Here is a 12290-nt window from a genome sequence, read left to right as displayed (position 1 = left end):
GCAATAAGAACTGGGGATAAAAGATGATGAGTAAAGGGTTAAATAGCAAGTGATATAACTCAGAACTTTAACAAGTAGGAAATTGAGCAACTAAATCAAAATCTTCCTAAGAGGTCTAGAACTATAATGTACAAAGTGAGATACTGAAGAAGTAGATACACAGGTTTATGAACAGCAATGTTCATCACAAGGCTTTTATAGTAGCAAAAATCTAGAAGTAATAAAGACTAATTACCTTTATTATATCCATAAAGTAGAATACTGTACAGCCTCTAAAAATCATACTTCTCAGCCATGGGAAAGTGCTCACAGTATGATAAAAGAACAGATGGTTTTCCAAACTGCATAGACTATAATCCCAAGTTTGGGGTTTGTTTTAGACAAGGATTAATTTGTAGCTATGTATATAGAAAAAATACCAGAAAAAACTACATCAAAATGTTAACAGTAGTTCTCTCTAGGTGGGGGAAATTCCAAGTGTTTTCTTTCCTTGAATACTTTAGTGCATTTTAAGTTTTTCTGTAGTGAGTGTGTATTAACACACACTTTACCTGTATAATGTTTTATTGTCAAAAAAATATTGACTATATTTGTTTTTGTAGAGGTAGCACCAATAGTGAAACAGAGGATATAGGGATAGAGGTTATATAATATGATATCATACTAAATATTTTATTTGATTCGCCCTTTCGCCTAAAATGTGTCCCGGAGAGGTTTTTACGTTGCACTCTTAGATATATCTCATTCTTTTCAACCATCACATAATATTCCATAAATGGCTGTATCGTATTTATGTGCCCATTCTGTTAATAGACATCTAAGTTGTTCCCAACTTTTTCCTAAAACAATGCTGCAGTGATCTTTTAACACATATCTTAGTGCACTGCACACTTTTCTATTTTTTCATGCTGGATACAGGAGATTTTTCTTACATAGGTGAAAGAGATCACGCTAAAGTTTTGTTTCTTCACAAGGCTCTGCTTTCTGAGGGTTTTACCTTTGGCCTTGGAAATGCTTTGGGAGTTCTTTTTTCTATCATGACTACCCCCCTAAGAGATGCATATGGTTCCCCTTCAACATGTGAGAACCTGACAATCAGTGTTTTGGCAGTTTTTGAAACTTTCGTGTCTTCTTAACAAAATAATCGGAGGGTTTCTCTTTTCCTTAAGCATTCGGTTTCATAATCAATCCAGGCAAGAATAAAGACATTAAAGATTTGCCCCAGAATTGGAATTTAGGAACCAAAACAGATGAACATATGGGAAGAGGAAAAAAAGAGAGACAGAGAGTGAGGGAAGCAAACCATAACAGACTGATAATGATAGAGAACAAACTGAGGGTTGATAGAGGGAGGTGGGTGGGGGATGGGCTAGATGGGTGATGGATATTAAAGAGGGCACTTGTTGTGATGAGCACTGAGTGCTGAATGGAAGTGATGAATCACTAAATTCTACTTCGAAACCAATATCACACTACAGGTTAACTAACTAGAATTTAAATAAAAACTTGGAACTTTAAAAAAAAAAAAGAGTTGGCCCAGAAAAAAAGCCAAATTTTGTTTTAGGAGTAGCTGTTACTGACTAGTCCCTGACTTAATGAAATCATGCATATTCTAGCTCTTAGAGACTTAGCATCTCTCCTGTCCTTTCAGGTTATTCATATGGCCTCACTAGGTCCCGGCTATGTAATATGTAAGCAAAGCAGAAGTTGTTAACTTAGGTTAGAGCCAAATAATAGGTATCATTAAGCCAGAAGCACATGCAGACCATTGGGTGGGGGGGATTCTGTGTTGCCTTATCCACTTCAGATCCTGTCGTCGCCTCGCTGGCTCAGGATATCTTCAAGGAGCTGTCTCAGATTGAAGCCTGTCAGGGCCCAATGCAGATGAGGCTGATTCCTACTCTAGTGAGCATAATGCAGGCCCCAGCAGACAAGATCCCTGCAGGGCTGTGTGCGGTAAGTGGTTCCAAGGCCAGTACTGGTGTGGGTGGAGGTAGAAGAAGAAGAATGTGCACATGCTGTACAAATACCACCTGTAGATCCCACCTCGCTGACGGCAAACCAATTGCATAAGAGATTCATAGGGTGATCTTCCTGGGCTACTTTGCCCACAAGGACAACGGGTGGTTCTTGAGGCTTTAAGAAAATGTCCCTTCTTGTTCTTTACTTGTCCTCAGTGAATTGAACGGAGTGCCATTATTACACAGCACCACTAAGTACGTCGCTGGGCTATCCATTCTGCTGCCGTATACTGCCCACCCCCATATCTAAGCAAGTTATGAGCTATCAGGAGGAAGCTGAGAGCACTATCTACTATCTAATTATTCCTTTCTTTCAGAAACTTTCATTAATGAAAATTAATGAGCTTTCTTTGGGTTGCTGTGTTGTATCCATGCAATAAAGATCTTAGTTGTAGGGCACTGCCGAGCCCCACCCTAGAGGCAGTTCTAATTCTTTTTTCTCTTCCATTCTTCAGACTGCCATTGATATCCTGACCACGGTAGTACGGAATACAAAGCCTCCCCTTTCCCAGCTACTCATCTGCCAAGCTTTCCCTGCTGTGGCACAGTGCACCCTTCACACAGATGACAACGCCACCATGCAGGTATCTGAGCCTTGGTGACTAGAAGAGGAAAGATAGCTCCCAGCCTTGGGCTTATAGCAGGCTGAGAAAGCTGACACGGTCTCACGCTTTTGAGATCTAGGTCTCTCAAATCCATATTTAACAAGGGCACCCAGGAAGGGTCCAGACTGTGGAAGCCAAACACGCTCTGCTTTGGGATGTATTGTAATCTTAAAAGTATGGATGCCAGACATTCTACCCATCTATATCTGGGTATTGCTACAGTGGACAAGATTACAGACATATAGACCTGGAGCCATACAAAAGTCTTTTCAGAATTAAAGTGAGCAAATAGCCCTTTGAAAATATCTAGGTAAACAGTGGTTCATATAGGTCTGTCTTTGTTCCCATAAATATCTGTAGTACCCCTAATCACTGCTGCATCTTAGACATGTTTTTCCAGTACCAGAGGTAGACCTTTGTGGTTAAAACTTGGTTTGTTTGGTCATTATCCCTTGTGATCAGAAGTGTGCTTTTTCGAGGGAGCTGATGAGGTGAAGCGAGGACCATATAGTGCATGGCTATGTCTGTAACAGTAAAGTCCCGACTCCAGTGGTATGTGCCCACCACAAACCCTGTGGGCTCGTCACTCTTATGTGGCATAGGCCCCTAAGTAACATCTGCCCATGCAGACTGTCGGCCTCCTGGCATCTGTTCCCAGTTGCTAATGTTGTTTGCCGTCTTTGTCTCCCCAGAATGGTGGAGAGTGCTTGCGGGCTTATGTGTCAGTGACACTGGAGCAGGTGGCCCAGTGGCATGACGAGCAGGGCCACAACGGGCTGTGGTACGTGATGCAAGTGGTGAGCCAGCTCCTGGACCCCCGCACCTCAGAGTTCACTGCCGCCTTTGTGGGTCGCCTCGTCTCCACCCTCATCTCCAAGGCAGGGCGGGAGCTGGGGGAGAATCTGGATCAGATTCTTCGTGCCATCCTCAGTAAGATGCAGCAGGCAGAGACGCTCAGTGTCATGCAGGTAAGATGATACGGGGAGCTGGGCTTTCCCCAACCCCAGGCGGTCGAGGTGGAGATCAGTATACAGGTCCTGAGGTTTTGTTTGTTTGAGTGAGAGAGAGAGAGGGAGAGAAAGACAGGGCATGAGGCGGGGAGGGGCAGAGAGAGAGGTAGACACAGAAGCTGAGGCTGGCTCCAGGTCCCCAGCTGTCAGCACAGAGCCTGATGCGGGGCTTGAAGTCACGAACCAGAAGATCATGACCTGAGCCAAAGTCGGATGCTTAATGACTGAGCCACCCAGGTGCCCCGGTCCTGAGTTATTTTACTCTGTCTTACTGTCTTTGTAGAACAGTTAAGTAAAATCTATTCTGGCCCAAGAAATCCCGACAAGGAAATCTCCATGTTCTCTATTTCTCAACTGGCCGGCCCACTCCTTCTCATCTCCTAAATCTCTGAAATTGTTTTCCTTGAAGCAGATGTCCTTCTTGTTACTTCCTAGTCTCTGATCATGGTGTTCGCTCATCTGGTGCACACTCAGCTGGAACCCCTCTTGGAGTTCCTGTGCAGCCTCCCAGGACCTACTGGCAAACCTGCCCTGGAGTTTGTGATGGCTGAGTGGACGAGTCGACAGCATCTATTCTATGGACAGTATGAGGGCAAAGTCAGGTAGGGCCCCTCTTTCTTCTCTGGGCATTCTTCCTCTCCTTGTATTTCTTCTTTCCCTGACTTGTTCCGATGATTTTTGTTCAGTAGAGCAAGCTGCCCCTTGTATTCCTTTTTTCCTCTATTTCTTTATTGCTAATCCAGGTCTTTGAATAGCTGCCATCTTGAAACTCCCAAAACACAGTCAACACACATAGCACGTTTTTTTTTTTTCCTCCTCATTGCCGGCCAGAGATCCTCCTCTGCCACAGACTTCACCCAGCCAAATACTGCTAGTGGCTTATTCTCCTTTATAAACCTAAGCCTTCTAATCTTGGCTTGCTAACTTCCTATCCTAGACTCACCTCCCAGTGGTTCTCATCACCCCATTGCACCTTTCAGTGTGGCCAGCCCTTGTGATCTGTGCCCGCCCCAGCTTTGTTCCAAGAAGTTCAGAAACTCTCACGAGGCCATCCTCATGAGCACTAAATCCCCCTTTCAGCTGAGCTGTCTTATCTCTCCTGATTCGTGGTGAACAGAATGCTCACCATCAAAGAGAGAGTCTTACGGCATAATTGCTTATCTCCTTGGAGTAAACTCTAGATGGGTGGCTGATCGACCCTTTTTGGCTCTTCTTGCCAGCTCTGTGGCACTGTGTAAACTGCTCCAGCATGGCATCAATGCAGATGACAAACGGCTACAGGATATCCGCGTGAAGGGAGAGGAGATCTACAGCATGGATGAGGGCATCCGCACCCGCTCTAAGTCAGCCAAAAGTGGGTGACGCTGCTGTCCTCCAGTACCCTCCCTGGGGGCTAAGGATGTGTGGGGTGGAAGGCATGGAGGTACTATCATCTAGATTTTTGAAACACAGTCGTTAGTGATGGGTTTGATAAAAAAGAAACAGAAAACTGCAGGTACACAAAGGATCGGAACATACGCTTCCTTCCTATGGCTGAAAACTGCCAAAAGCCATCTCGGGTACCAAGGCTCCCCAGCTTCATTTGGGGGCTCTAATACCCATTTTCAGCATGTCTTTGTTATTGGGTTGCTTTCACTGATGTGTAGGCAGTGAATGCAAAGCTGCCCTCTTCAACTGTAGCTTTATAATCACCCGTGCTGTTTCTCAAACTGCGAGTCATGGGGACTAGAGTACTGTGCTCTGTACAGTCACTTAGTGTCCAAGCTTTATCACCAGCAAAAACGTATCTCCTTTAATTCTTGAACTCTCTTAGCTGTCCTAACTTCTCAACTCTTATGACACCAAGCAGAATGAAGTTATTTAACTTTAAATCATTCTGTGATGGCTGGATATAGTCTGGGATGGTGGAAAGGCTGAGGGATGGTGAACTGTGTCTGGTGAGGAGCACTGCAGGACAGGAGGCACTGCCAGAAGTGAGCCCACTGACAGCCTGCCTAGAAGCCTTCCCTTTCCTTTCCAGACCCTGAGCGCTGGACAAACATTCCTTTACTGGTCAAGATCTTGAAGCTGATCATCAATGAGCTTTCCAACGTCATGGAGGCCAACGCCGCACGCCAGGCCACCCCTGCAGAGTGGGGTCAAGGTGCACCAGGCCCTTATTCCAAGCAAACTTTTAAGCCTGCCAGATCAAGTCATGATATTTAGATTATCAATTTGGCTTATTGAGGCACTGAGGGGTTTTTTAATGTTTATTTAAGCATGCCTGCCACGTGGCTAGCATTGCTGTGCACGTAAAGAGCTGCTCTTCGGGTCTACCTTGTGAAGTCTCTTCAGAGGCTGGGGTGGGAGGCAGCCAGGAGGCAAGCCGCGTAGCCCTTCCTGTTTGGTTTTTCTCAAGAGCTTTTCATCCTTTTATGTACCCACCAGAACACCCTCGTTTCTTCCACTCAAGCTCATTGGGAGGGCTTGGCCACAGGCCATGTTGCAGAAACCCTCGGGACCCTCCTATTCTGGCCTGTTTACATTTGGGAAGGGAAAATATGTGAGTATATGCTCCAGCTGCTTTTCATCTCCAAGTAGATGACTCCAATGATATGTGGGAGGACCAGGAGGAGGATGAAGAGGAGGAAGAGGATGGTTTAGCTGGCCAACTCTTATCTGACATTCTCGCTACAAGTAAATATGGTAAGCAGTCTGAGGAGAGGACAGCCATGCTAAATACCTTTTCTGTGCACCGGGACCAAGAATGGGATACCAAAGAAAGGGGAGAGGTGGGCCCACAAGGGATGGTCCGTGGGCTTTTTTAGCCCTTCTACCTCAGCCGTGTGGTGATGCCTCCCCGCTTGGGGCCCAGTCGGCCTCTGCCCTGACCCCTCTCTGTGTTGGCTGTGTCTAACAGAGGAGGATTACTACGAGGATGATGAGGAAGATGACCCTGATGCCCTTAAGGATCCTCTCTATCAGATTGATCTGCAGGTGAGAATGTCCAGAGAAGATAGATGTCTTGCAAGTGACACGGTCTCAAGCCAGAAACAGGAATATGGGCTCCAACCCATTCATAGTTCCCAGCCTCAGGGCAGAAAGTTCCTGTCTTGCCGAGTAGTCAGAGGCTCCGGGTGGTCTGGGACTTTGCACCTTAGTATTTTATACCTACCAGTGTTGCAGTCCAGCTTCTTAAAACCCAGCTATGTTGTGAAGGACCTCGGGTGGAAATATGAGATCTATTGGGAAAATTTTGTTTCTCTATGGACTTTAGTCTCTGGGTTGAGCCTGAACTAGATCCAGGAATGTAGAAAGCCATCCCTCAGGGTGCTGGCAGTTGTCTGACAGCCAGTGCTTCGTATACCGCCGATAGTTCTCGCCTCTTACAGATGGTAAGCCTGAGAACCTGCAGTAAGGCCACTCTTTTTTCTTCTCTCCAGGCCTATCTCACGGACTTCCTCTGCCAGTTCGCTCAGCAGCCCTGCTACGTCATGTTCTCAGGCCACCTTAATGACAACGAGAGGCGGGTTCTGCAGACCATTGGCATCTAAGAAAGGGAGACTTTCCAACTCTGCTCCTCCTGGCCCAGCCACAAACCATTTGCAGCCCTTAACTGGCCTTGAGATGTACTTTCTTTTCAACCTAGAGTGGCCTCCTGACTCTTGGCCCTTGGCCTTTGCAGAGTGACACTGACAATTCAGACCAAGGTCACCAGTGCTGTCACTTAGGAATACTGGAACAAAGGACATTTCTCAAAGTCCCCCTGAAGATACTCCATCTCTAGAACCTTTTTCTCCCCGACCGTGCCCCCACCTCTGTCCCTAGAGTCCTCTGCCGGCCACTCCAGAAACATAGTGCCCAGAAGGATTACGTGTTCATGGATTATTTTGCCCCACCTCAGGAGCACAGGGAGTCATGACCATGTACATTCTAAAACAGACCTGTTTACTTTCATAGGACATCTGCTATGTTCAGATAGGAATACCCTTGAGAGATGATAATGCTTTCTGCTCTCTACCACAGATGCTCTGGGTTTTCCATAGGAATGAGAGGCAGCAGCTACATTCTGACCCCTCTCCAGTGACCTCTTCTTGTCTCCCTCCTACAACACTAAGGCTCCCCTGTCACAGGAAGTCCTCTTGTTTTTGCCTCATTGCATGACACAGTCCCTCCCCCGAGCTATTCCTATGTATACATGCACACACAACATCAGCCAGAGAGATGGCAATTTGTTTTTCCTTTTTTTAGAAAAAAAAAAAAAAAATGGGAAAAACATTTTTTTTTAAAGTCCACCTGACCCAACTGTATTTAATATTCCTCCCCAACACATCACCACACACTCTGATATTCAAAGGTTACCCCCTCTCCCTCAGGAATCCTCTAAAGTGGTTAAGTTGTAGCCCTCAAATTTGCAATGTGTATTTTTCTAGGAGAGTAAAGTAATCTTTACAAATGAATTCAGTCCACATGGTATAAGGTGTCCCGGCACCTCTGCCTTCTGTTCCTTTTAGAAGGAAAATAAAAATAAGGGGGAAAAGATTAGGTGGAGCCATGCAGACACCTGAGTGTGTTCTAGCTAACCTAGCCCAAGATGATTCTTAGAGAACTGGTATCATCCAGTCAAATATTTTTAAGGGAGGTCCCTTAATTGGGAAATGCAGTCATTGTGGGTTCAAAAACTGAATGATAACCAGTGAAGCGGAGGAAGGTAGAGCCCAGCATTCCCTTTTTTTTTTATAATGCCGACACCTACTGCCCCAGTTTCAGCCACTACAGAAGGTTTCTTTAGACTGATGATCAAGTCTGTGTTCTCAAGGAAAGGTCCCCACTTGGGGCATTTACTGTACAGGACTGTAATTGGAAGCCTAAGGATTTTGTAGCCAATAGTGATTTCACACCACTAGGTGTCCCTGGTGTACAACTCCCACATCTGACAGAGTCGGGAAAAGTGTCTGTTAGCGTCACTGTCTTTGAAAAGTCTGAGGGCCTGTGCACAGCCTGGTCTGCCAGCCAGGTTCTGAGACTAATAACTGCCCCTGTGATTTCTCTCCCTTGAGTTGGGGAAGTTGCTCATATTGGGGAAATGATGGAAGTCTGGCTAATTGGTGCTCAGGAAAACCATTCTGAGCCTTAGAAACTCACTCCGTGGTTATTGATCTCAAGGCAGTGCCAGTTAGTTTCAGTGCTGAAGGTTCCACAGGGCCAAATCAACCCCTGATTGTGGCACAAAAGAATGGTCTCATGCCAGTGGCATTGGACTGCTGAGTTTGGGAAGGCTTGGGGCTTTCACACATAGACTGAGAAAGATATAGACCCCTCCTGGGCTCACTAATGACAAAAAGAGCTTATCTCGTGCCAAAAATGGTCTCTTGACAAGGGTCCTCTCTTCCTGCTCTCTCGCTAGTTTTAGGGGAGGACTGGAAAACTTGAGTTCTGAAGGGAAAGGGTCGTAGGATCACCTGAGGGGCCACCCCCAACCAACAGACATACTGTTGTCAGTTAAGAGCAGAGGGTCTTGGACCCTTTGGTGTGCAGGCACTTCCTGCTCCCACAGCATTTCAACTATCCCATTTAGCCTTTATAGCAGGTACACAGTAGATAATATTCCCATTCTGTCAGTGAGGAAAAGAGTTCAGAAACTACATCCAGGGTCCGCGAGAAGAAAAAATCTGCTTGAGTCCAGGAGTATTGACAAAAAGTTGAACTCTAGCTCCTTTTGGTCTCCTGTGTTTTTGGCCAAAGAACCGGCTTCAGTCTGAAAAGGTCAGGGCCAACTGGTTAGAAAGAATTGAAGTTCAAGATAAGATAAACAAGGGAACGATAAGAGTGCTGAGCTGCTCTCAAATTCTCCAGGTCTCCTGACCCTGATGAGTAACCGCTAGGACACCAAGGGCTTTCCCGAGACTGTGTTGAGCTCTCAGTGGAAAGAACTGAAAGGAAAATGGAAGAAATACCAGAAGACAGAAGGTGAAAGTCCAAGAACTGAAGGAAACTGGTTTTCACAAGTGCCCATCGGAAGTGTGATATTGATCAGGGACTATTAGATGACTCATGCCAATAAACAGGAATGTTGTAATTAGTGCTTAATATAGGGCTTAATATTAGTTGTGAATTCAGAACAAGTGATGCAAAACTAGCCCCATAGTCTGATTTTGTTAACAGATTAGATAAAATCTGGACATGGTAAAATCAAAGCATTAGGGAGATAGACCAGTTGGTAACTGGCCACCAACTCTCAGACTGCAAATTGGCGTGTCGTGGAATGGCTTATGCTGTGCCCCAGGGCTCTGTCCTTGGCCCCTCCATTGATACTAATGACAGATGAGGGAGTTTTTTTATGCCTTACCCGTTCCAAAAGAGGATCTGAGGCCCAAAAGAAACCCTACTAGATAGGAGAGAGATGCTGATCAGATTTTTAGATAACAGGAAACCCCTGGGAAGGATGACAATTTAGGATTCAAACAAATATGTCCATAACCTGTAAAAAATGGGCAGAATTGAAAGGTAAGGTTGTTTCAAAACTCAGATTAATGAGTATGAAGAAAGTTAAGGATTACAGAGTACTGTACTCTTGTTAACGATTCTGCGTGCCAGTAACAAGTGTTTATTATGTTGAACTGTTGGCGTGTCTTCACTAAACTCTAGTGTAGTTCTGGCTGGGTTAGTAGACACACATTGTGTAAGATCATTTCAGTCTTCTGTGCCTGTCAGCAATCCTAGAGTGCTCTGTTCCATTATGGTGCTCCAGCAGGAGGCTCCCTGACAGAAGGCGAGCCCATCTGCAAGACAAAAACCAAGAACTGGAGGACCTAAGCTGTGTCAAGGGGGAAGAAACGAAGGAGCTGAGAAGACTCAGGGAAAACAGGACACTGCTTTGGAAAATGAAAGGGTTGTCCAGTGAAAGATCTACTTCTCACCCCAGCCTGGCAGACCTATGGCCAATGAGTAGATCATAAACTCAAAGCCAAATTCTGGCTACTATTATGTTTGTTCTGTTCAGTAAATACTAAATTTCTATTACATGCAAGGCCAATGGTAGATGCTGGAGAGGCTTGGCCCCTTCCCTCAAGAAGCTAGTCTAGTAGGGGGTCAGAAATAGCGCAACGAATGTGGGGAGTACCATGAGAGGAAGAAATACTGGGGTCAATCCCCGATACCCAAAAAAAGGGGATGGTTAATGGTAAGTGGGAGAAGTCAGAGTTGCATGGAGAAGGTGACCCTTGACCTGCAAGGTGGCTAACAACTGCTGAGATTTCAGGACCACTCACTAAATGCCAGTGACTGTTCCAAAGTGTTGGATTATCTCGTGTAGACCATCTAATAACTTTACAAAGTGCATAATTTTGTTTATCCCATCTACAGACTGATGAAACCAAGGCACAGAGATATTAAATGCTACCTGCCGAAAGTCACATAGCAAAGTGTGTGATTCTGATCCAAGTGGATTGCACTTTTTGCCAGTACTCTGTCTTGCCTCCCCTATGCGTTTGCCAGGCAGACGAGGGTGGGGTAGGACACTCTAGAGAAAAGATCATTAAGAAGAGACCCATCATGGAATAGGATTGCATTTTCACAGCTTATATGCAGGTTAAAAGATTGGAATTTATAGTTCACAGGACTCTTGGCCAGAAATAAGCAGGAAGGAAAAGTGAGAGCCAGATGGTGGAGGATCCTATAGGCCTTCCCCCCCCTTCAGGGAATGGGAGACCACTCAAGAATTTTAGAGAAGTTACACAATCAGGTTTGCATTTTGTTTATTTTTTATTTTTTTTTATGTTTCTTTTTGAGAGAGTGCAAGTGAGCTGGGGAGGGGCAGAGAGAGAGAGGAAGACAGAATCTGAGGCAGGCTCCAGGCTCTGAGCTGTCAGCACAGAACTCAATGCAGGGCTTCAACTTGTGAACCTTGAGCCCATGACCTGAGCCTAAGTTGGACGCTCAACCTACTGAGCCACCCAGGTGCCTCCAGGTTTGCATTTTAGAAAGCATACTGATGTCTGTCCCGACAGGACTAAAAGGGGAGGCTGGAGGCAAAGTGCAGGTGAGGGAACCAAGAGCCTGGACTCGGCGGTAACCAGAGAGGGGGTTGGAGTGGAAGAGGTCAGACTGTGAAAAGTTGACAAAGGTGGGTCTAGAGGGCCTGATGGTGGATAGGGAAAGGTCTTCCCAAAAATGACAGCTGGCTGGGGCTTAGACTAGACCTTCACCACACTTTGTCAGGACTTGAGTAGCAAAGCAGCGAAAAGTAATTGCTAATCAAATTCCACATTTGTAAATATTTACCTTTCTCTGATGGATTAGTACAAGTTCAACATTAGCCTTCTAACAAGGACCCTCACATTGTTTGTTTTGTTTTGGGAGGGGCTTGTTTTGAGTAGGTGAAAATAGGGTGGCATTAACCATTCTCCTAAAATTGCCAATTACACTGGGTCTGTTAGACTTATATGGTACACGTGATTTTGTAGCAGATGTGCTGGCCTGACCTGACTAGAAGGCCTAGGAAGTCCCTTCAAGTCTTGAGTTACTCTGATGTGGCATGATTACATAGCTAGAAGGTAAGGAGGGAGCTGGGGTGACATCCCCTGCGATCCGTGGTTCCCATATTTGTAAAATGGAGAACTAATACCCACCTCAGAGTTGTAGTTAGAATTCAAGATGTCTTAATTGAAGCACTT

The 12290-nt window shown here is 45.5% G+C and overlaps 1 protein-coding gene across 1 annotated transcript in view; it reads left to right on the top strand.

The window, feature by feature from the left end:
* Positions 1 to 11030, top strand: part of IPO9 (importin 9) — a 56439-nt gene extending 45409 nt beyond the window's left edge. Inside the window, exons 16-24 of the mRNA XM_045456520.1 lie at positions 1808 to 1956; positions 2477 to 2605; positions 3319 to 3594; positions 4072 to 4238; positions 4857 to 4990; positions 5657 to 5779; positions 6217 to 6321; positions 6536 to 6612; positions 7059 to 11030. Coding sequence (XP_045312476.1) covers positions 1808 to 1956; positions 2477 to 2605; positions 3319 to 3594; positions 4072 to 4238; positions 4857 to 4990; positions 5657 to 5779; positions 6217 to 6321; positions 6536 to 6612; positions 7059 to 7169 — 1271 coding nt within the window. The 3' untranslated portion in view covers positions 7170 to 11030. The remainder of the gene's footprint in view (positions 1 to 1807; positions 1957 to 2476; positions 2606 to 3318; positions 3595 to 4071; positions 4239 to 4856; positions 4991 to 5656; positions 5780 to 6216; positions 6322 to 6535; positions 6613 to 7058) is intronic.
* The last annotated feature ends 1260 nt before the right edge of the window (positions 11031 to 12290 follow it).

The sequence above is a fragment of the Leopardus geoffroyi genome, chromosome C3, assembly GCF_018350155.1.
Source record: "Leopardus geoffroyi isolate Oge1 chromosome C3, O.geoffroyi_Oge1_pat1.0, whole genome shotgun sequence".
In the NCBI taxonomy this organism is placed as follows: Eukaryota; Metazoa; Chordata; class Mammalia; order Carnivora; family Felidae; genus Leopardus; species Leopardus geoffroyi.
Note: the sequence above shows the minus strand (reverse complement) of the source record. Positions and strands in the feature narration are given on the sequence as shown.